Here is a 25,894-nt window from a genome sequence, read left to right on the forward strand (position 1 = left end):
TCTAAGTTGCTCTGTGAATGGTGGAAAATCTTTGTAGTTTCTTTCATGCAGCGCTAAAGTTTAAGTTTTAATTTAGCATACATAATATGAGATGTATAATGTATTGACACCTATAATACTTTAGCTGCTGTTACTTTCTGGCTTTACAAACACAAGTCGTCGAGGTCGGAATCTTGCTGTGCCGATTTGGCAGCTTCCTCCAGCTTTCTCCAGTTTTCGCTAATTTCCACATCCACTTTAACATGGGACACGAATACTGCCGCACGCAACATCGGTCCCAAAAATCCGTAAGTGGCAGCAAACGCCTCGGGAGGATCTTGTGGAGAATAATTCAGTAATGGGGAGCACATCTTCATCAGTCGATGGCTGATGAATTTTGCGGCCAAAGTGTGTAGGCTGGCGCTGGAATATGCCATGCTCTCCTTTAGGTGCGGCTCAATGCGTTCGGATATATATTTTAGTTTTGGCAGAATACAGGTGCGTACTGCTTCATCGCCGATCTTTCCCAGTCCGATAACGGCACCATACATCGTGGTAAGAGACTGTTTCAAAAGAGCCTGTTCGTAGATGCTGCAAATAAAAAAATTATGTTAAACCACAAATGCTCCTGAATTTGCGGACCACCGGGATCTCACTCAATAACCCTTAGAAGGAGTCTGTTGTCAGAGCCATCGTAGCTCCGGACAATATCGGCGGCTATGCTCCCACAGAATTCCCTCAACGACCAATGATCCGCCATGCCAATAGAGGGGATCATTTGCTTGGTCAACAGGCAGGATAGAACAGCTGGCAGGATTAAATGAAGCTGCAATTCGATAGATGCACTTTTAAGATGCTTCTTCTGACCATCTAGTTCCAAATACTCACATAATTGTCTAAATTCAAATTTTCGTTCGACAATAGGGCGTTGACCATACGCATCAAAAAGAAAAGAGATACTGTGTTCTCTTCCGCCACGTTGATTAATACGACGTCCGCGATGAACAGGCTTAGGTTGGGCAGCAGCACAATAAACGTGGGATCTGTGGACAAAGCCTCCAGCCCAAGCTCACGCGTGGCAACCGAACCGAGCACCATGGACTCTGTGACCTTATGGTAGAGATATACCTGCTCCTTGGTCACCGGGAGGTTTTTGCAAGGCATCAGCAGAGCCAGCTCCTGACTAGTCCAACCAGATCGCTTCTTCCTCAGATAGGCGGAGTCGAGGGATGATTTTAAAGGAATGTCAATGCCGTCAGGATTATCTGGTTTGTTAGGACAGGTGGAGTCGAGGGACGTATTTAAGGGAACCTCAATGGCTCCAGAATTATTAGGTTCGGAAAGACAGGCGGAGTCGAGGGACGAATTTAAAGGAATCTCAATGGCTCCAGTATTATTTGGTTCGGAAAGACAGGCGGAGTCAATTGACAAGTTCAAAGGAACCTCAATGGCTCCGGGATTATCTGGTTCGGAAAGATAGGCGGAGTCGAGGGACGAATTAAAAGCAATCTCAAAGGCTCCAGGATTATTAGTTTCGGAAAGACCGGCGGAGTCTATTGACGAGTTCAAAGGAATCTCAATGGCTCCAGGATTATCTGGTTCGTAAGGAGAGGTGACTTCGACGTCCATTGGGCCAACCTCAGGAATGGACACGGGGGATTCGGTTCTGGGTTCTTCAAGTTCCTCCAACACATTCCAATCCAGGATCCCTTCCAGGAACAGCCTGGAGAATACGTCAAGGCAAAGGGTCTGAGCAGCATGTTGGATGTGGAACCGCCGCACGCGATCATACCGAGTTCGGCGCGAATATTTACCCGCCTCATTCAACAGATTTTTAATGTCTTCAGTGACTTCGAACGATAGGCACTTGATTTCATTTTCACCGAGTTCCTGTCCCGTGCTTTGCAAAGATATCGAGTTCAGGGACCACTTAGAGAACGATTGCTTTTCGCGGACGATTACCTCGTTATCTATAATATAAGCCATTTTTCTACTTTACTTTTAAAACTGTCAAAACTTTTCATAGAGATGGTATTTTGTGTTCCGATAGGCGTTTGCAGTGCGATTGCAGTAGACCGACAATCAAATTTTCAAAACGATTAAAATAGTTTAGTTTACTACCAATTCTGTAACAGGCTAGTTAATATAAGTATGTTCTGGTCACACGAATTGAGATGATACACTCTCTCATGAGAGAGCACGAGAAGTTGACTCTCTGTTAAAATGAGGGTTGATTTGGAAGTAGCTGAGAGCAGGAGATCACTGTTTGAGAAGACCTGAATAATAAAAGCCGTGTAAAAGTGAAAACGACAAGGAAAACTTGTATTTTAAACAGAAAAGGAAAGAATAAAAACATTTATAACGTACAGTGACTAAAACTAACATTTGTTCACAATCCTTAACTTTATATAAATAATAAATAATAATATTAAAAATATATTTTAATCAAATCAATATCTTTCCCTTTCCCTCTTAGTTTCCTAGCTCTTACCGAATATGGGTCCTTTGGAATTTGTATATTGACTTGAATTTGCTTTCGCTTTGAATAATATCACATGAAGCCGAAATTGACTCAGTTATAGTCCACTTTTAAGTCGCCATTAAAATTACATTCAAATTACCATCGTCCTATTGAACCTACAGAAGTTGACAAACCACCACCTATTACTGTAATTAAACAAAACCAAAATCAACTTTATGCTACCATGTCCATGCATTAAATTGAAAAATATTAAATACAAAATATCTCCATTGGTAATAAAATTTTCCTGCAAGCAGTGATTTGAGCTGATCACAGAAAAACCCAAGGAACTTCATTGGGAATTCTATACATACTATCGTATAAACCTGTTAAGTCTGGAATGGATAGACTCCCAGCAAAAACCAATATAGGCTTACAATGCATAAATGTTAATACTGTTAAAAGATCTAAGTCTGACAACTGTACATTGTTTATTTTATAAACAAAAGCATTACAATATAACAACAAGATGTAGATCTACCACGTCAAAATTAAATATCAAAATAACACACAATTTTACAACTGTCAATTAATTGGACATGGCCTAAATAATTGTTGAGTTAAAACTTCTTGTGCTCACTTAGACATTAGCTGAGAATCCAAGCAACTTAATATGTGCCAACTGCAAGGGCAATCATCCATCCACTGATAAGACCTGCCCATGCTGTCCTATCTCACGTTGAGTTCAAAGAACTCCGAAGTCCACTCTCTTCAGCAAATAATAATATAAGAATCTATTGTATCATCATCCCTTTGCCACTTATAAAGATGCGCTCAGGAGTGCATCCACGTTACCAAATACCCAAACTGACTCTTAATTAAAAGACTTAATAAATAATCTCAACACATGCTCCAATAAGGGAGAACAAAGTCAAGTAATATTAAACTTAGCAATCAGTATATGCAAACAAATAACTCTTGTAAAACTTTTAATATTATGGCGTGGAACGCCCGTTCTATAATACATATATGTTATATTAAGTTCTAAGGAGATAACAAAGTTCATGTAACTACAATAAGTAAATCATGGTTTACTTAAGATGAAAGATCTACCAAACTATACTGTTTATAGACGATATAAACAAGGAAAGGCTCGGTGACCAATAAAGAGAAGTCCTCCGTTGACAATTGCTTTGGTTGCTCTCTCACACCCAGTCGTTCGTGCTCTATATACCTTATCTTGCTATAGTGGCTACGCCGCCTCTCGACATTCGACTGACCAACAGATGGCACTAACAAAAGTATCTTTCGCCGAGCAAGCATTGCATGGTCAACTTACAACTCAAACTCACTCACAAAAATAGTCAACAATGGCTTTCGTGAAGCAGTGCAGGTGCAGGATGGCACCTCAGAACTTAGTGAGCTCTTTGATGTCATGGAAAACTACCGATCTAGCTGGAAAACCGAAGAAAAAGACAAACCAATGAATACGTACCTGACAATACAGTGAGTGAAGCCCCACTTCGACACTTCAGAAAAGGACCGCCAGTAGCCCGAGAGGAGGAAGAAGATGAAAAATAAACAGGAAAACGATGGTTTTCAGACAATCAAAACACAAAACACACTGACACAAGTCAGATACAGTGAAGCAGGGAACAAAAGGAAAGACTAGCACAAGAATGCATACTTGCCCAGCAGCCGTCTTAGTCAGACCGCCAGAGGGAAGAAGCTATGCTGAGGTGTTGTGCAACCTGCGCAAAAACCTTAAACCTTAAGATATCAGATAGCAATATACTATCGGTCAGAAAAAACGAAGGCAGGTGATATGCTCATGGAACTTGCAAAAGGTAGTGAAACGGTCAAATTATGTAAAAATATTAGGGACACTTTTAAAGAGTGCGGAACACTGAAGAGCATGAGGAAATTGGTCAAACTGGAAATCAGAGACATCGACAGCATCACATAAGAAGATGAAATAATCTCAGCAATCAGAGAAGGTATAGGCGACACGTGCCAGAAAATCATAATCCACTTGACAGCAGTAAACAGCTCAGAACAAAGGCGAGCGTTTGTTACGTTACCAACGGAAGACGCGCTGAAGATACTGACGGGAAAACCAATAAGAATAGGGTGGACCGATCCCGCGTTAAGCGTTGCATCGATATAAAGAGATGCTTCAAATGTTTCGGGGCTGGACATTTGCAAAGGATTGCAAAGGACCGGATAGGAGAGACCTCTGCATTAGATGTGGTGAAAGTGGTCATAAAATGAAGACCTGCGCTAAAGCTCCGAGATGCTGTATCTGTACATCAGAGAACAGGAGCGACGTTAGACTCCTCCCTGGGACGGCGCACTACCCCAGTGTAGCCAGGAAAGGAAAGCCATTAAGATTCTTCAAGCAAATATGCATAGAAGCAGAACGGAAAATGACCTGCTGCACCAAATTGTGCTGGAAAACCAAAGTGACGTTGTTATCATAAGCGAACAATATAAGAAATGGAACGAAGGTGTTTGGCTAGAAGACGGCGGCAATTTAGATCCCCGAACCTACCACTCTTTCACACAGAGGCGACAAAAACGGATAATGACATGCTCTAACACAAATAAGAAACTGGACGATATTCAGCTGTAATTTGACCCCAAGTGACGACATTCAGACTTTCCAGATGAAACTTGAATGTATTGAAGACAACTTTAAGTCAAGGGCTTAAGAATGGGGCATGGCATCAACTGACTCTCGAGGCCGTAGAGTCCTAAATATGGCTTCAAGTATCGGAATGCTAACAGCAAATGTAGGGGCAATGCCGACATTCAATCGTGTAGGGACGAGGGCACAATCCCCGACATAACCCTAGTGACAGAAAACTGCGCGCATAAAATAACCGATTGGAAAGTCCTCAACACCTACAACGGATATGACCTTAACTATACAATGTTTAACATAGCAGAAAACGAAGTGACTACAGTAAGACCAACGAGAAAAGGATGGACCGTTAACCGACTAGACAAGGCAAGGCAGATACAAGAAAATGACCACAGAAAGAACCGACAGAGCGGCGGTAACGCAGTTAGCAACAACATGGCAACCATAAAACAGGCCTGCAACGCTGACAAGAAGCGTATTGGTGGACAGAAGAGATAAAAGCTCTTAGAGAAGCGTGTATTATAAACTGACGACGCATCACGAGGGCTAGAGGAAGGGGGATTCTTACAGAACTTGAGGACCAATTTAAGAAATCCAAAAAGGACTAAAATGCTGCCATCCGGAAAAGCAAAACAACAACATGGCAACGTCTCTACAACGATGTCAACTCTGACCCATGGGGGCTAGGGTATAAAATCGTGATGAAGAAGCTGAGAGCAAAAAGCACAAAACCAGAACTGGAGGAAGAACAAATGGACCATATAGTCAAAACATTATTTCACACTCACACAAATAGCAAAGCGAGAACTACTCCACCAATAGCAGAACAGATCGAACTCTTAACAGTGGACGAGCTACTGAAACCTTAAAAAAGGAAGAAGGCCCCAGGGCCCGACAACATCCCAGCAGAGGTCCTTAAAGTGATCGCGGAGAGTAGACCCCAAATCCTGCTGGATATTTATAACGCTTGCATTACCAGCGAGAAATTCCTCGACACTTGGAAGAGGCAACGATTAGTTCTGATAAGTAAGGGCAAAGGAGATCCCTTAACCCCATCATCTTATCGACCACCATAAATGCTTGACACTACCGGGAAGCTACTAGAGAAAATAATCAATCCACGCCTATCAGCAGCTATCGACAGAGGTGGGGGTCTTTCCCCGATGCAGTATGGCTTTAGGCCAGGCAGGACGACCATTGGAGCAATAGAAGAAGTCGTTAAGCAAGCGCTCAGTAGCCAACAAGGCAACAACTTCTCGAGGCCGGTAGTTCTCCTAGCAACACTGAACGTTAAAAACGCATTCAACAGCGTTAAATGGAGCAACACAATTGTTTTAAGTACTTTGAATAAAATACGTCGGAGCTGGCCGGATCGAACAACTAGATCATAAATCTGCCAAAGTCACAATAGGAAAATTTGTGAAAACAAAATAAAAACTTCCAGTTTCCGTTTATTAGAATCGAAGTTGCCACAAAATCCTTAAGCTACATGTAGAACAAAATGTAAAACTGTGAATGGAAATTTAGTAAGTGTATGTAGATATAAATAACGTAAGAAGGCATTACGTCGTGGAACAAAGCCCAGTGGCGCCACCTAATAGTTATTTGAAGAGCTTTGAGTAAAGGCTTCGGGGCGGTAAAGCACCACCTTCCGGCAGGCTCTAGAAATTCTTAGAGCGAAAAGGAAAGTAACGGTTCAAGTTCCTCTTTTCACCCGTAGGCGTTAAGACTTAAGGGCGCGGAAAAATATATTAAAAATAAAATAAAAAATTTCAGAGTGACTGAAAGAGCTCTGGTTCTATAATATCCAGTTATTGTTTGCAGCACTTATACAATGCAAAGAACGATCGAGAGTATATGTAAGCCCGAACTAGTTAAAGGTTACTTTGAATTCAGATGCGCAAAAAAATGAAAAGGTCTGGAACATAAAAACATAAAGATTTGCCATAAATAAATGTCATTGTTTTCGGTATTCTAAATTAAATTCTAGAATAATATGAAATGGCTATATCATAAATTTGATCAAATTCTGTTGAAAACTTCATTCAGATAGCTTCAAAACTGAGAGACTAGTTTGCGTAGAAACGGACAGACGGACAGACGGACATGGCTAGATCGACTCGACTATTGATCCTGATCAAGAATATATATACTTTATATAGTCGGGGGTGCCTCCTTCACTGCGTTGCAAACTTCTGACTGAAATTATAATACCCTGCAAGGGTATAAAAACGGACTACTATGTCACATAGCTGCCATACAAACGATCGTTAGATGTGGAGCAAAAATACAAATCTGTGAATGTAAACCTGAAAATATAATATGTATAGGTGAATGAAATGAAGCATTGTTTTTTAACATTAATATATATATTTTATATTGTATGGATTCCTAGCCATAGATGTTTTATCTGCAAGGGTATATAAACTTCGGCGTGCCGAAGTTAGCTTTCTTTCTTGTTAGTATTTATGTTCTCTTTTAATGAACGTCAAAAATGTTCAAATGTTTTGCATTTTTATTAAACTTATTATTTGTGCACTCCAACAGCATTTAATATTACTCATTCATTTAATTAAAGTCGATGCTCCATAATTTTTGTTAACTGTTTGCACATGGGGAATCATATTTTTAGGTGTTAAAAAATTAGCTTTATAATGTTTGAATTTATGTAGCCAATTGTCCTTAGTTAGGATGATTCCCTGGGGAGGTTCTAAATAGTCAAAAAGGTGCCATTAGTACAATTATTGAAGACATAATGGTCTTGGGTAGAGCCCTTCCACAACCAACAGCAGAGAGCAAAACATTTTATTATCGTATGTGCCAGTTTTGTTTTTCATCGTAGCACGCAGCTCAAAGAAGCTGGGTAAGGAGTTTTTTTTCGAAAACCCAAAAGTTGACTTTTTTCAATTCTTTTTTTTTTTGAGATCGCAATAACTTTGTTTTCTCACGTTTACCTACCCTTTAGAATTTTGAAAAAAATTTCAAGTTTTGAAAATTTTTTAAATTATATTGTGAAAATTTGTATTTTGATAATTTGAAAACTGGAATCGTTTGCCCATTGGTAGCCCATGTTTGCCCACCAACTATTTTATTTTTGCCCACGACCAGTTTAAAAAATATGAAACTTCAAAAATGTTTCAAAATCTCTTAGTTGCCTAACCCTTAAAACTAAATTATAACGTTTTCCCACCCCCCTAAAATTAAATAAATAAAAAAAAAACGATTGCCCGTGTTTTAAAACTAAATAAAGTTGCTTGCACACCCCTTTAACATTATTTTTTTTGTAAGTCGTTTCCTCACCCTCTAGAACAAAATATTTTTAACAAAAAACGATTGCCCATGCCCAAAAACAAAAAATATCGTTTGCCCACCTTTTAAAATAAAAAAATATCGTTTGCCCACTCTCTAAAACTAAATTTTTTTTAAGAATAAACGTTTTCCCATCTTTTGAAACTGTCTTAAATCGTTTGCCCACCCCTTAAAACTAAATATTCTCGTTTGCCCCTTAATTTCAAATAATTTTTAAGAAAAAACGTTTGACCATGTCTTAAAACTAAATATAATCGTTTGCCCACGCCTTAGATATTTTTATTTTAAAACATTTTCCCACCTCTGATAATAATATCACCTAATCTGTTACGTTTACAATTGTTTAATCCCCAATATCGGTTGCAGAAAGTACTTGTTACGGAAAAAAACACAATATTTGCCGGGACAAAAAAGTACTACTATCACAAACATGAGGCAGACATTTTTTGCTGCAAATTTTAGATCGCGAAGTTTTGTGGTTTCCCGCGCCTCTCTTAAGAAATTCCAGTCGATTTTTTTTTTGTAAATCTTCAAGGATCGCTGATCGCAAGCGAGAATCGTCTGGGACGACTTTATGTGAAATTAATTATAATTAAGTGATACCAAAACAATGCCTTCCAAGCCACAAGTTAACGTGCCCGTCTTAGTGGATGCACTTTGCAGACTGTATATTTTTATGGAAACTGGAGCGCTAAAGCCTAAAAACGACCGTGTGTGACTTGGAGCCAGTAAACATTTACAAGGAGTAGTAAGCGCAAAAACACTCAATTTCTATGCCAGGGTCAATCAGAATAATATCTTAACTGTGGTGAATGAACTATGTGGAATGCAGCAGTTGGATACCACTGCTAATAATAGCACTGACTCCACTTTTAACAACACATTTCCTGAAGATGACCAAGAGTTCCAGATCGTCCAAGCATCAAAAAATGGACCGCTGCCCATTCTGTACATTAAAGTGGAGTTGGACGAAAAAATGTGGAGATCAATTGCTCCTGAAGTGCATAAAAAAGTTCTTGAGATCACGGAGCTATCTGCAACGGATACCGTAGCAATTTTGCTATGTGAAAAAAATTCTCTTCCATGTGCCTTCAACTTCAAAAAAGCGAAAATTTCGGATAAGGTGGACAATATCTGGTTGAAAATAAGGGATATTGCAATGAATGCAGTTCAATTTTAAAAAGACTATGCCGTGTGGAACCAGATGAGCAGTGCGGAATTTTGATATCTATTTCCGTACCAGATACACGCGGTATTCCCCATAATAAAAAACGAGCATAATATACCCAAGCTACCAAATTTCCGCAAACTTCGTGAAGAGGCGACTTACAGGCACCTAGGTATCACCAAGAATCGTGATACAATTTCATCCTTATACCTAAAGAAATATGAGGGTGAATTGGATGGGTGCATTCTCGATATAGGATTGGATGAATTTTTCTGCATGTATTGCATAGAAGCTCAAATTAAAACATACGCCTCAAGAATAAAAAACATTAACAAAATTTCGGTCGACGGTACTGGAAGCGTTGTGTTGCCAATATTGAAGCCGAATGGAGAAAACAGCTATGTTTTCGTATGCCAAATTGTTATGGAGGGTGACGACAGTATATTTACAGTGTCTCAGATGCTCAGATGGCTCTCTTAAATGGAATAAGCTTGAGCTTCAACGAATGCAGGCTTAATAAATATGTATATACATATATGTATGATTCAAAATTACACTGCCACAACACTACATTCGCCTCGACATTGCTCACCTAACAAAGATGACATGCAGAAAAAACGTTTTTAAATTAAAATTGCAGAATTTAAAGGATTTTTATGTAAGCAACAACATGTGAGACACTGGAGTCATATAAGGAATTAATTCAGTCCGTATTGATTTTTCACTGAGCAATTCTTCTGGAGAAGATGAAACTAGAGAATACTTATCGAGCTACAGAAATGAAAACTATCTGCTCACCCAAATCGCCACATTCACTGCTCCGGACCGTGAATAATGATGATTATTTACAGGAAGGGCCGTCAGCCGATAGGGTGCACAGGGGGATCAACGGATGACTGTGTCATCTGCCGTAACTGTGTACACCATCGGTAGTGCAACTATACTCTCCAAGCGAGGGCGGCTGGAAGCAGGTCCCCAGTCGAGGCTCGACCGGAGATGCTGACCAATTGTAGTCGGGCGGACTTAGGCTGTCTATAATCAAGCCTCCCCTCAAGTCAGGTGTGTGATGCGACCCGTGCACACTGACTTCCAAGTTCGCAGCTGAGGGGTAATTCCAAGCTGTGTCTGCACGAAGCCTTCCCAGGGCCAGGCAACCCTGGGTCGTAAGTGGGCTTGCCGCAGTTTTGGGGCGAAGCTGCGGTCGACCTGTTTTCAAAGCCCCAAACCCCCTCTGGCCCGCTGCGCTTGCCAGGTCGAACAAAGCGGGCGTTCATGATATGCAATGAATACTTCAAACCGAGCTTCGGAACTCCTGGGAGAAAAAAACTGTCAACGAAGGACGAGAAGGAGATGCAGAGGCTGAGACTGGTCGCTGCATCTCACATTGTATCGGAGACCGACGAAGAAGAGTCGCAATCCGAGGGGAGGGCGAGTAGCACTCCCCAATCGAAACACACAGGTGGGGCTCAGCTGAGCACCACCTCAGAGATAGCGAAATTGTCTCACCATCAGAGACGAGCGAGGGTTAACAGAGCCCGCTTCGTTCTCGGCAAGATTGCCAAGAACGAGGCTGAGGGCAAAACTGACCCTCGGAATGCCGAGGACCAGGCCAAATTCCTTGCGGAGATCGCGGAATATGAGAATTACAAAGCGGCAAACCCGGCGGCGTTCCAGACCTCGAAGGTAAAGCGTATTCGCTCACAGGAAGTGAGCGAAAGCGCACCTAAGAGAGCGAAGGACCCACAGGGTAAGCCGCGATCGACGAACTTTGTCAGCCAGGCAAAGAAGTTTAGCGAGGTGGCCAGAGACAGTCTGGCTATGGGACTGGTGGACGAGCTCCATGACGACGGTCGCCTGCTGTCGGAGAAGTGGGAGGAGATCGAGGCTAAATTGGCCGACATGGTGACCGACAGGTTGGTTAGCATGCCGACCGGCCCCATCCCCTCCTTCGACTCCTCAGACGTGGTCAGAGGGCACCGGGTCATCAGGTGCGACGACGGGTTCTCCCGAAGCTTCCTGGCGGAGTGTGTGGCTAAGATCAGCGACACATGGGCTGGCCTTAAGATTAGGCTAGTCCACGGCGGGGAGATCCCAAGGAGACCCAGAGCTCGCAGATAAGTTTGTGGTCCAACATATTCGCTGCATCGAATCTGTCTGCAAGCTGGAGCGAGCAGCGGTGAAACGCAAATATCAAAATATGACCAGTTTTTTTTAAGGAAAATCCTATTGACAAAAAATACATAGGTGAAAGTAAAGGACATTTAGAGGATGATCACGATGATGACAACGATGTGGAATACCTATTAAAGGCAGAACACTGGAAGGTTAAAATCAATACAATAAAGCCTCCAGAATCTTATGTCGAAGAAAATGAAAATGAAAATATTTCTCAGACAGGAGACTTGACAGAAAAAAAAGAAGGAAAATAGAAAAGAAATTGCAGCAAAACAAAGGGTTTCACTTAAGAAATGCTCTAATGTTGAATTAATTTATAATCGGCCTCTTCGACGGAAAAGGGACGAATTATTGCAAAATGGCGGCGCAAAGGAACCTGTCTGGATTGGCAACCAATTACTTCAATTTAAAAATACTTGCCCATTTGATTCTCTGATGGAAATATTAGCGATCGCTTATTTGGATAATTCGTATTACAAAAACGAATTGGATAACTGCTTCAACAAAAATTTAGCAATAGCACTGGTAAAATATGCACTCAAGGGAGTCTCATATAGTCTCTACAGAGACAGGGGAATGGTCCTTAAAAGTTTTTTCGATGAAAAACAGCAGATAGTGCAATACGACTCGAATATAGGAACTTTTATCGATCAAACCTTAAATGGAATATCAAGTTCTTCGAATCGCCGATCTCATAAAAACAGGGAGGGTAAGGATTGCAAGAACAACGGATCGTTTCACCATCGCCTGAAACTTACATATCCCGAAAAAGTTGGTCAACTAGAAGTTCACAATGTACTACTTTCCTTTGTTAATAAATTCTTTGAGAAGACGAAGGAAAAATGCAAACAATGTAGTGGAAAACAGATCCTTAAAAGAGAGCCTGGACCACATGTCATTATTGACATAGAATTTGTAATGGATGCGTTTCATCGAATATATAATTCGGGCGTACCAAGAACGGCAAGATTGTCCAATTACCAACTGAAATTTTGATACAGGAAAAAATTCGTTTTGAGTGCTGCCATACAATTTATTCCAGCTTCAGATGGTGGGATCGGCCATTACATTCCTTATTTCCGAAGAATTACAGGCTCTTAGGAAATTCATAACGATATGTGCAGGCAATGGAGGAAATTTAAATCTTAAAATACGGAAATGACAATCCATATCATTATTTATACGAGGACAAATGAAGTTAAATATTTTTATATTATTACTATAAATTAAAGAATTTATTTTTTGTTCAAATGAAATAGTTTTAATTTTGGGACAAAAAAACATTGCATTAAATACAAAGAACTTTATTAATTATTTTATTTATAATTTATTATTTATTAATAAATAAAAAAATATTATAGTAATAATTAACTACTATTGTTTTTCTTAAAAATATTTAAAATTAAGGGGTGGACAAACAATTATGATTAGTTTTAAGGGGTGGGCAAACGATTTAAGATAGTTTTATACTTAAACAATTTCTTATCATACCTTATTTATAATACAATTTTCAAGAAAATAATGGTCGAATAATAATAAAATAATGATAGAGTAGATCCAGGTTAAACCTAGTGGCTTGCCGAAACCCTAACTATTTCAGCTAATCGTCGAGATAGATTGATCTTTCGCCGATGGAGAAGATGAGTAAGTTTTGTTTCGGATGAGTGAACAAAATCTTAAAAGTGAGAGTAATTTAAAATAAAATTTTAAGTAAACAACTACAGAAAAAATAAATCGTAATTTCTTATTTTATAATTTCTTTGCAATCTTGTATAAGAACCTCTTCGATATTTATCCTTAGATAATACTTGTACTTTATGTAAGCTTTAATTATTGTGTTTGTATCATTTTATCTTTCCTCTCTCGTTTTGTATTAAAGTTTGAATCTAACCACCGGGGTTAACTTAAATTTTCTAATTTGTGTTTATAACTTCACGTTCACTTCGCGTGTGCATGCAGCTATTCTAATTTGTCTATATATTTGTTTTTATTTTCCAATTTAGTTGTGCTGCTAGTGCTAGCTTTTGCATATTTTGCATTCCTTTTTGTGCCTTCTTCGTCTAGCTTTTGTTTGCGCCGTCGCAACAGCTAAACGTTTTATCTACTTATCTCCCTCGCTCTTCCACTCTCTCGCTTTAGCTGTGCCGCTGCACTTCTTATCTTATTCGATCTCATTCGCTTCCCGCCCTCTCGCTCTCGCTGTGACTCTTCACTTTTTTCCTTATAGCTCTGTTGTTTTTTTTTTTCCAAGTACAAGTACAGTGGTTAGTCCTTATAATGTCCGGAAATATTGTCTGTTTCGTCAAAACCTGCAAAAAGGCAATTGCTGCAGGTGACCTTACAATCGGCTGCAACGTTATGCACGCCAAGTGTATTGGAGTTTCAGCTCGGACGGTGGACGATGTAAAAAAACATCGGCCTGCGTTACTGTTGTGAGGCCTGTCGCGATGTAGAAAGGGAGATGATGTCTTTCATGCGGCAAACCAAAAGCGGTTTTAAGGGCATTTTAACGAATTTTCGTAAAACTCTTGATATGTTCTTGGCGCTGGACACCCAATTTAATAGCCTTACGCTATTAAATGAGTCTCCTAGGCGCAAAAAATGCTATTGCTGGGTACCTGCAACGGGCTCTTAGCAGCAGCCTCCCTCGGCACAGCCCTCGACCTAAGCATTAATTCCAAGAGTGCTGAGATCGAGCGCTAGAAAAGATTCCGGTACCCGAATGTGCAGCGGGAGTGGCCGTACCGCCGGTGATTTCTGTGTTGTCCCCTGGGGGGGTCGCAAATATAGCGGTTCCACCGACGAGACATATTTTTGTCTCGCGGCTCTCCTCTGATCAAACATCGGAAGATGTTCTCGCCTTTATACAAGACAAAACCAGAGCCGAAAAAATTAAGATAAAGGTGGAAAAGTTCAAATTTTCTTACGCAAGGGACATTTCATCTTTCAAAATAAATGTCCCTAACGAGCTCTTTAACACTATTTGCTCTCCCAACTTGTGGCCAGAGTACATCGTTGTTAAGGAGTTCGAGGCGAAGAAAAAGAAAAAGCGGCCTGTAGGAATAACTCTTCCCAGGCCTGATGATACCACTGCGCCTTCTACGTCTTCCAATCCCGACCCAAAAAACTAACCTACTCCTTAGGTATTTCCTATCAGAATGCAAGAGGCTTACGTAGTAAGCTTCCTAACTTGTATTCTGATAGCCTTTCGTTTGCATCTCAGGTTATTGTGCTCACAGAAACCTGGTTAAAGCCGGAGATTCTGAGCTACGAAGTTTTTCTAGCTGTGTTTACGGTATATCGGCTAGATCGCCCTATCAGACGCGGGGATGGAGTTCTTATAGCGGTTGACTCCTCACTCACGTCAGAATTATTAACCTTCGAGGAATGCAACGATGTTTAATTCCTCTGTGTGAAGCTATCTATCAAAGGTAGCTCCATTTTTATTACCTGTTCCTACATACCTCCACTGTCGGAACTTCCTATTTATTGGAATCACCTTTCCGCTATTCAGATGGTTTCCAGTAGACTTTTGGATAGAGACCAGTTGGTAGTTCTAGGAGATTTTAATATCCCTGGTGCTATTTGGTGCTCAAATAATTCCACCAATACTCTCCATACACCTACACAACATGACTTTATCGCTGGCGTGTTCAACATTTCGCTGTCTCAAGTCAACCATGTGCGAAATTTCTTACAGCGCTTGCTTGATCTTTGCTTCGTCTCTGATTCTGCGAGAGTCAGTTTAGCAAGGGTGGCGCCTCTGACGCAGCTTGAAGATCCTTATCATCCAACTTTCGATGAGACTCTTGATATTGGGTGTGACGTACAGAATATTTCTGACCGTCCAGCCAATAAACTCCTATGTTTTCGCAAGACGGACTTTGAACGGCTGAATAATTTTATAAACGAGTTCAATTGTTCGAATAAACCGCCGTGGTTTACTAAAGAGTTGAGCCGACTTAAAAATAAAAAATATAGACTGTATGCTAAATTTAAATTCACCGGTTCTCAATCTGCCCTTTCATCTTATTTATCAGCTCGGTCAAACTTTACCGTGCTGAACGCGCAGTGTTATAAAAACTATTTAACTCGTTGTAGGGCCCAGTTCTCACAGGACCCAAAACTGTTTTATAAATTTGTTAACACTAAACGTAAGCCAAAAACCAATAATTCCTCGCTTTCATTTGAAAATACTACCGCAAATAATGATCAGGCAATAGCCGATCTATTTTCGCAGGTTTTTCAAACAAGTTATGCAAACTCCTCGTATTTACACCAGACTTATTCCTACGACATACCCAAATTTTTTCTGTCCTAGCCTAAACGAAAGCTCTCTTCTTTTAGATCTTCATCGTGTCAAGCCAGTGTATTCGCCAGGTCCCGACGGAATTCCTGGCTGTGTGCTCATGTATTGTGCCGATGCCCTGTGCTATTCCTTTCTGAAATTGTTTACCTTGTCCTTAGAAACCTCCCACTGTCCCATTATTTGGAAGGAATCGTTTATTATTCCTCTCCACAAAAAAGGTAGCAAATTGGATGCCAGCAATTATAGAGGAATCTCTAAGTGGTCGGCCATCCCTAAACTTTTTGAAAACATTATCACCCCTCTCTTACAGTACCTTTGTAGATCAGTTATTTCTTGATGTAAACATGGTTTTATTAAGCGAAGATCAACAACAACAAATCTTTAGGCGCTCTCTTCCTATATTATAAAGGGCTTCCATAATAATTTTCAGACAGACGTAATCTATACTGATATCAGTAAAGCATTTGACTCTGTTAACCATTCTCTCCTCGTAAGAAAACTCGATTTAAAGGGTTTTCCAAGTGATCTTCTTAATTGGATCTCAAATTATCTGAATGGCAGGACGCAAAAGGTCCTCTTTAAGAATAATTTATCTAATGTTCTAAGGGTTACATCTGGCGTCCCGCAAGGAACCCATTTGGGACCCTTATTGTTTACATTATTTATAAATGACCTGCTCAAAGTCTTGACAATCTCCAGAGTGCTTATGTACGCGGATGACGTCAAGCTTTGCGTGCAATACAATGACGTCGCCTGCCAGTCGGATTCAAAAACAGATTTCAATAACTTTCAAACTTGGTACCGTGTAAACTTATTAAACTTAAACGGCTCGAAATGCAAACTAATGAAATTCTCTCGTGTCGTTTATAAGCTTGCTACTTACACGCTGAACTGCTGCTCTTTGAAAAGAATAAATTCCGTTGATGATCTGGGCGTCCGCTTGGACCCAAAACTTGACTTTATTGATCATATTTCGTCTATGGTGAATAGAGCCAGGGGTGTGCTTGGACTTATTAAACGGTGGTCGAAGGAATTCAATGACCCCTGTCACTAAATCCTTATATACCTCTTTAGTTCGTCCTATATTAGAATATAGATGCTGCGTCTGGAGCCCTCAGTAGTAAACATCCATAGTAAACGCATCGAGTCAGTTCAAAAGAACTATTTTCTTTTCCCTCTACGCGGTTTAAATTGGGATGCAAACCAAAGATTACCTTCCTATTCAAATAGACTCCTTTTAATAAACTTACCGTCCTTAGCCAATCGTACAACGATGCTAAGAATAACCTTTATATATAACCTTATCCATGGTAATGTGGAAAGTGCTGACTTGTTGAGTCAGCTCAATTTCCACGTGCCACGCAGAATTACTAGATCTAATATACCACTTATCTTATGCGCCACTGTAGAACCTCCATCGATCTGCATGAGCCTTTCTGAGTCTTATGTGCAAATTAAAATGATTTGTACACACTAATATCCGACGTAGATAGTCTTCCCAAATTAAAAGAGAGAATCGTCTGGGAGAACTCTATGTGGAATTAATTATAATTAAGTGATACCAAAACAATGCCTTCCAAGCCACAAGTTAACGTGCCCGCCTTAGTGGATGCACTTTGCAGATTGTATATTTTTATGGAAACTGGAGCGCTAAAGCCTAGAAACTACCGTTTGTGGCTTGAAGCCAGTAAACATTTATAAGGAGTACTAAGCGCAAAAACATTCAATTTCTATGCCAGGGTCAATCAGAATAATATCTTAACTGTGGTGAATGAACTATGTGGAATACAGCAGTTGGATACCACTGCTAATAATAGCACTGACTCCACTTTTAACAACACATTTCCTGAAGATGACCAAGAGTTCCAGATCGTCCAAGCATCAAAAAATGGACCGCTGCCCATTCTGTACATTAAAGTGGAGTTGGACGAAAAAATGTGGAGACCAATTGCTCCTGAAGTGCATAAAAAAGTTCTTGAGATCACGGAGCTATCTGCAACGGATACCGTAGCCATTTTGCTATGTGAAAAAAATTCTCTTCCATGTGCCTTCAACTTCAAAAAAGCGAAAATTTCGGATAAGATGGACAATATCTGGTTGAAAATTAAGGGATATTGCAATGAATGCAGTTCAATTTTAAAAAGACGATGCCTTGTGGAACCAGATGAGCAGTGCGGAATTTCGATATCTATTTCCGTACCAGATACACGCGGTATTCCCCATAATAAAAAACGAGCATAATATACCCAAGCTACCAACTTTCCGCAAACTTCGAGAAGAGGCGACTTACAGGCACCTAGGTATCACCAAGGATCGTGATACAATTTCATCCTTATACCTAAAGAAATATGAGGGCGAATTGGATGGGTGCATTCTCGATATAGGATTGGATGAATTTTTCTGCATGTATTGCATAGAAGCTCAAATTAAAACATACGCCTCAAGAATAAAAAACATTAACAAAATTTCGGTCGACGGTACTGGAAGCGTTGTGTTGCCAATATTGAAGCCGAATGGAGAAAACAGCTATGTTTTCGTATGCCAAATTGTTATGGAGGGTGACGACAGTATATTTACAGTGTCTCAGATGCTGTCGGCCAAACATGATATTGCCAGCATACAATTCTGGCTAAGCAGATTCATTTGAAAACCCGGCAATTTTCCCCTGGAAGTGGTATCCGTTTTTTCACTGGCTCTCTTAAATGGAATAAGCTTGAGCTTCAACGAATGCAGGCTTAATAAATATGTATATACATATATGTATGATTCAAAATTACACTGCCACCACACTACATTCGCCTCGACATTGCGCACCTAACAAAAATGACATGCAGAAAAAACGTTTTTAAAGGAAAATTGCAGAATTTAAAGGATTCTTATGTAAGATGCATTGCTGTAGCAACAACATGTGAGACACTGGAGTCATATAAGGAATTAATTCAGTCCGTCTTGATTTTTCACTGAGCAATTCTTCTGGAGAAGATTAAACTAGAGAAACTTATCGAGCTACAAAAATGAAAAATATCTGCTCACCCGAATCGCCACATTCACTGCTCCGGACCGTGAGGAAAATAATGATGATTATTTACAGGAAAAAAGAAGACGGAGGAAATTGACGGGGATATATCAGATTTTATCTGCAGTATTAAAAGCTCAGCCGAAGATGAAGCATCAAAGTTTTGATCCTTAAACTGCCGACCGAACCCATACTATTTACCTGAGCTGATGCCACCTCTCCTTAAATTGTGTCGATACTTTGTATTATGGACTAACGTGATGAAGAAACAATTCGGCTCTAATTATAAGCATATTAAGCAAATTTCACCGACCAGTTCGTGCAGATAAGTTTGTGGTCCAACATATTCGCTGCATCGAATCTGTCTGCAAGCTGGAGCGAGCAGCGGTGAAACGCAAATATCAAATGACCAGTTTTTTTTAAGGAAAATCCTATTGACAAAAAATACATAGGTGAAAGTAAAGGACATTTAGAGGATGATCACGATGATGACAACGATGTGGAATACCTATTAAAGGCAGAACACTGGAAGGTTAAAATCAATACAATAAAGCCTCCAGAATCTTATGTCGAAGAAAATGAAAATGAAAATATTTCTCAGACAGGAGACATGACAGAAAAAAAAGAAGGAAAATAGAAAAGAAATTGCAGCAAAACAAAGGGTTTCACTTAAGAAATGCTCTAATGTTGAATTAATTTATAATCGGCCTCTTCGACGGAAAAGGGACGAATTATTGCAAAATGGCGGCGCAAAGGAACCTGTCTGGATTGGCAACCAATTACTTCAATTTAAAAATACTTGCCCATTTGATTCTCTGATGGAAATATTAGCGATCGCTTATTTGGATAATTCGTATTACAAAAACGAATTGGATAACTGCTTCAACAAAAATTTAGCAATAGCACTGGTAAAATATGCACTCAAGGGAGTCTCATATAGTCTCTACAGAGACAGGGGAATGGTCCTTAAAAGTTTTTTCGATGAAAAACAGCAGATAGTGCAATACGACTCGAATATAGGAACTTTTATCGATCAAACCTTAAATGGAATATCAAGTTCTTCGAATCGCCGATCTCATAAAAACAGGGAGGGTAAGGATTGCAAGAACAACGGATCGTTTTACCATCGCCTGAAACTTACATATCCCGAAAAAGTTGGTCAACTAGAAGTTCACAATGTACTACTTTCCTTTGTTAATAAATTCTTTGAGAAGACGAAGGAAAAATGCAAACAATGTAGTGGAAAACAGATCCTTAAAAGAGAGCCTGGACCACATGTCATTATTGACATAGAATTTGTAATGGATGCGTTTCATCGAATATATAATTCGGGCGTACCAAGAACGGCAAGATTGTCCAATTACCGACTGAAATTTTGATACAGGAAAAAATTCGTTTTGAGTGCTGCCATACAATTTATTCCAGCTTCAGATGGTGGGATCGGCCATTACATTCCTTATTTCCGAAGAATTACAGGCTCTTAGGAAATTCATAACGATATGTGCAGGCAATGGAGGAAATTTAAATCTTAAAATACGGAAATGACAATCCATATCATTATTTATACGAGGACAAATGAAGTTAAATATTTTTATATTATTACTATAAATTAAAGAATTTATTTTTTGTTCAAATGAAATAGTTTTAATTTTGGGACAAAAAAACATTGCATTAAATACAAAGAACTTTATTAATTATTTTATTTATAATTTATTATTTATTAATAAATAAAAAAATATTATAGTAATAATTAACTACTATTGTTTTTCTTAAAAATATTTAAAATTAAGGGGTGGACAAACAATTATGATTAGTTTTAAGGGGTGGGCAAACGATTTAAGATAGTTTTATACTTAAACAATTTCTTATCATACCTTATTTATAATACAATTTTCAAGAAAATAATGGTCGAATAATAATAAAATAATGATAGAGTAGATCCAGGTTAAACCTAGTGGCTTGCCGAAACCCTAACTATTTCAGCTAATCGTCGAGATAGATTGATCTTTCGCCGATGGAGAAGATGAGTAAGTTTTGTTTCGGATGAGTGAACAAAATCTTAAAAGTGAGAGTAATTTAAAATAAAATTTTAAGTAAACAACTACAGAAAAAATAAATCGTAATTTCTTATTTTATAATTTCTTTGCAATCTTGTATAAGAACCTCTTCGATATTTATCCTTAGATAATACTTGTACTTTATGTAAGCTTTAATTATTGTGTTTGTATCATTTTATCTTTCCTCTCTCGTTTTGTATTAAAGTTTGAATCTAACCACCGGGGTTAACTTAAATTTTCTAATTTGTGTTTATAACTTCACGTTCACTTCGCGTGTGCATGCAGCTATTCTAATTTGTCTATATATTTGTTTTTATTTTCCAATTTAGTTGTGCTGCTAGTGCTAGCTTTTGCATATTTTGCATTCCTTTTTGTGCCTTCTTCGTCTAGCTTTTGTTTGCGCCGTCGCAACAGCTAAACGTTTTATCTACTTATCTCCCTCGCTCTTCCACTCTCTCGCTTTAGCTGTGCCGCTGCACTTCTTATCTTATTCGATCTCATTCGCTTCCCGCCCTCTCGCTCTCGCTGTGACTCTTCACTTTTTTCCTTATAGCTCTGTTGTTTTTTTTTTTCCAAGTACAAGTACAGTGGTTAGTCCTTATAATGTCCGGAAATATTGTCTGTTTCGTCAAAACCTGCAAAAAGGCAATTGCTGCAGGTGACCTTACAATCGGCTGCAACGTTATGCACGCCAAGTGTATTGGAGTTTCAGCTCGGACGGTGGACGATGTAAAAAAACATCGGCCTGCGTTACTGTTGTGAGGCCTGTCGCGATGTAGAAAGGGAGATGATGTCTTTCATGCGGCAAACCAAAAGCGGTTTTAAGGGCATTTTAACGAATTTTCGTAAAACTCTTGATATGTTCTTGGCGCTGGACACCCAATTTAATAGCCTTACGCTATTAAATGAGTCTCCTAGGCGCAAAAAATGCTATTGCTGGGTACCTGCAACGGGCTCTTAGCAGCAGCCTCCCTCGGCACAGCCCTCGACCTAAGCATTAATTCCAAGAGTGCTGAGATCGAGCGCTAGAAAAGATTCCGGTACCCGAATGTGCAGCGGGAGTGGCCGTACCGCCGGTGATTTCTGTGTTGTCCCCTGGGGGGGTCGCAAATATAGCGGTTCCACCGACGAGACATATTTTTGTCTCGCGGCTCTCCTCTGATCAAACATCGGAAGATGTTCTCGCCTTTATACAAGACAAAACCAGAGCCGAAAAAATTAAGATAAAGGTGGAAAAGTTCAAATTTTCTTACGCAAGGGACATTTCATCTTTCAAAATAAATGTCCCTAACGAGCTCTTTAACACTATTTGCTCTCCCAACTTGTGGCCAGAGTACATCGTTGTTAAGGAGTTCGAGGCGAAGAAAAAGAAAAAGCGGCCTGTAGGAATAACTCTTCCCAGGCCTGATGATACCACTGCGCCTTCTACGTCTTCCAATCCCGACCCAAAAAACTAACCTACTCCTTAGGTATTTCCTATCAGAATGCAAGAGGATTACGTAGTAAGCTTCCTAACTTGTATTCTGATAGCCTTTCGTTTGCATCTCAGGTTATTGTGCTCACAGAAACCTGGTTAAAGCCGGAGATTCTGAGCTACGAAGTTTTTCTAGCTGTGTTTACGGTATATCGGCTAGATCGCCCTATCAGACGCGGGGGTGGAGTTCTTATAGCGGTGAACTCCTCACTCACGTCAGAATTATTAACCTTTGAGGAATGCAACGATGTTTAATTCCTCTGTGTGAAGCTATCTATCAAAGGTAGCTCCATTTTTATTACCTGTTCCTACATACCTCCACTGTCGGAACTTCCTATTTATTGGAATCACCTTTCCGCTATTCAGATGGTTTCCAGTAGACTTTTGGATAGAGACCAGTTGGTAGTTCTAGGAGATTTTAATATCCCTGGTGCTATTTGGTGCTCAAATAATTCCACCAATACTCTCCATACACCTACACAACATGACTTTATCGCTGGCGTGTTCAACATTTCGCTGTCTCAAGTCAACCATGTGCGAAATTTCTTACAGCGCTTGCTTGATCTTTGCTTCGTCTCTGATTCTGCGAGAGTCAGTTTAGCAAGGGTGGCGCCTCTGACGCAGCTTGAAGATCCTTATCATCCAACTTTCGATGAGACTCTTGATATTGGGTGTGACGTACAGAATATTTCTGACCGTCCAGCCAATAAACTCCTATGTTTTCGCAAGACGGACTTTGAACGGCTGAATAATTTTATAAACGAGTTCAATTGTTCGAATAAACCGCCGTGGTTTACTAAAGAGTTGAGCCGACTTAAAAATAAAAAATATAGACTGTATGCTAAATTTAAATTCACCGGTTCTCAATCTGCCCTTTCATCTTATTTATCAGCTCGGTCAAACTTTACCGTGCTGAACGCGCAGTGTTATAAAAACTATTTAACTCGTTGTAGGGCCCAGTTCTCACAGGACCCAAAACTGTTTTATAAATTTGTTAACACTAAACGTAAGCCAAAAACCAATCCTTCCTCGCTTTCATTTGAAAATACTACCGCAAATAATGATCAGGCAATAGCCGATCTATTTTCGCAGGTTTTTCAAACAAGTTATGCAAACTCCTCGTATTTACACCAGACTTATTCCTACGACATACCCAAATTTTTTCTGTCCTAGCCTAAACGAAAGCTCTCTTCTTTAAGATCTTCATCGTGTCAAGCCAGTGTATTCGCCAGGTCCCGACGGAATTCCTGGCTGTGTGCTCATGTATTGTGCCGATGCCCTGTGCTATTCCTTTCTGAAATTGTTTACCTTGTCCTTAGAAACCTCCCACTGTCCCATTATTTGGAAGGAATCGTTTATTATTCCTCTCCACAAAAAAGGTAGCAAATTGGATGCCAGCAATTATAGAGGAATCTCTAAGTGGTCGGCCATCCCTAAACTTTTTGAAAACATTATCACCCCTCTCTTACAGTACCTTTGTAGATCAGTTATTTCTTGATGTAAACATGGTTTTATTAAGCGAAGATCAACAACAACAAATCTTTAGGCGCTCTCTTCCTATATTATAAAGGGCTTCCATAATAATTTTCAGACAGACGTAATCTATACTGATATCAGTAAAGCATTTGACTCTGTTAACCATTCTCTCCTCGTAAGAAAACTCGATTTAAAGGGTTTTCCAAGTGATCTTCTTAATTTGATCTCAAATTATCTGAATGGCAGGACGCAAAAGGTCCTCTTTAAGAATAATTTATCTAATGTTCTAAGGGTTACATCTGGCGTCCCGCAAGGAACCCATTTGGGACCCTTATTGTTTACATTATTTATAAATGACCTGCCCAAAGTCTTGACAATCTCCAGAGTGCTTATGTACGCGGATGACGTCAAGCTTTGCGTGCAATACAATGACGTCGCCTGCCAGTCGGATTCAAAAACAGATTTCAATAACTTTCAAACTTGGTACCGTGTAAACTTATTAAACTTAAACGGCTCGAAATGCAAACTAATGAAATTCTCTCGTGTCGTTTATAAGCTTGCTACTTACACGCTGAACTGCTGCTCTTTGAAAAGAATAAATTCCGTTGATGATCTGGGCGTCCGCTTGGACCCAAAACTTGACTTTATTGATCATATTTCGTCTATGGTGAATAGAGCCAGGGGTGTGCTTGGACTTATTAAACGGTGGTCGAAGGAATTCAATGACCCCTGTCACTAAATCCTTATATACCTCTTTAGTTCGTCCTATATTAGAATATAGATGCTGCGTCTGGAGCCCTCAGTAGTAAACATCCATAGTAAACGCATCGAGTCAGTTCAAAAGAACTATTTTCTTTTCCCTCTACGCGGTTTAAATTGGGATGCAAACCAAAGATTACCTTCCTATTCAAATAGACTCCTTTTAATAAACTTACCGTCCTTAGCCAATCGTACAACGATGCTAAGAATAACCTTTATATATAACCTTATCCATGGTAATGTGGAAAGTGCTGACTTGTTGAGTCAGCTCAATTTCCACGTGCCACGCAGAATTACTAGATCTAATATACCACTTATCTTATGCGCCACTGTAGAACCTCCATCGATCTGCATGAGCCTTTCTGAGTCTTATGTGCAAATTAAAATGATTTGTACACACTAATATCCGACGTAGATAGTCTTCCCAAATTAAAAGAGAGAATCGTCTGGGAGAACTCTATGTGGAATTAATTATAATTAAGTGATACCAAAACAATGCCTTCCAAGCCACAAGTTAACGTGCCCGCCTTAGTGGATGCACTTTGCAGATTGTATATTTTTATGGAAACTGGAGCGCTAAAGCCTAGAAACTACCGTTTGTGGCTTGAAGCCAGTAAACATTTATAAGGAGTACTAAGCGCAAAAACACTCAATTTCTATGCCAGGGTCAGGGTCAATCGGAATAATATCTTAACTGTGGTGAATGAACTATGTGGAATACAGCAGTTGGATACCACTGCTAATAATAGCACTGACTCCACTTTTAACAACACATTTCCTGAAGATGACCAAGAGTTCCAGATCGTCCAAGCATCAAAAAATGGACCGCTGACCATTCTGTACATTAAAGTGGAATTGGACGAAAAAATGTGGAGATCAATTGCTCCTGAAGTGCATAAAAAAAGTTCTTGAGATCACGGAGCTATATGCAACATATCTGAATGGATACCGTAGCCATTTTGCTATGTGAAAAAAATTCTCTTCCATGTGCCTTCAACTTCAAAAAAGCGAAAATTTCGGATAAGATGGACAATATCTGGTTGAAAATTAAGGGATATTGCAATGAA

At 39.6% G+C, this 25,894-nt stretch overlaps 2 protein-coding genes across 8 annotated transcripts in view; one reads left to right on the forward strand and one right to left on the reverse strand.

Annotated features, from left to right (window-relative positions):
- Positions 1-25,894, forward strand: part of PRY (polycystine-related-Y) — a 77,281-nt gene that overhangs the window by 3,871 nt on the left and 47,516 nt on the right. The window contains exon 5 of one of the 6 annotated variants that reach the window (XM_086836668.1): positions 2,456-2,841. The exons of the other annotated variants lie outside the window; for them this stretch is intronic. Coding sequence (XP_086692794.1) covers positions 2,456-2,524 — 69 coding nt within the window. The 3' untranslated portion in view covers positions 2,525-2,841. Of the gene's footprint in view, positions 1-2,455; positions 2,842-25,894 lie in introns of those variants that run through there. 6 annotated transcript variants of the gene reach the window in all.
- On the reverse strand, positions 44-2,280 carry mia (meiosis I arrest). Of its 2 annotated transcripts, XM_020956595.2 has the most exons (4): positions 1,772-2,280; positions 868-1,702; positions 636-805; positions 44-570 (listed from the first exon to the last, which is right to left on the reverse strand). In XM_020956595.2, the coding sequence occupies exons 1-4, from the start codon at positions 1,963-1,965 to the stop codon at positions 144-146; spliced, it is 1,626 nt and encodes a 541-aa protein (XP_020812254.1). In that variant the 5' UTR covers positions 1,966-2,280; the 3' UTR covers positions 44-143. The 2 variants fall into 2 exon arrangements, with proteins under 2 accessions (XP_020812254.1, XP_020812253.1); XM_020956594.2 differs by having other exon boundaries at positions 868-2,277.

Source organism: Drosophila serrata, unplaced genomic scaffold (genome assembly GCF_035046125.1).
Source record: "Drosophila serrata isolate PLE 108 unplaced genomic scaffold, ASM3504612v1 contig_293, whole genome shotgun sequence".
Classification (NCBI taxonomy): Eukaryota; Metazoa; Arthropoda; class Insecta; order Diptera; family Drosophilidae; genus Drosophila; species Drosophila serrata.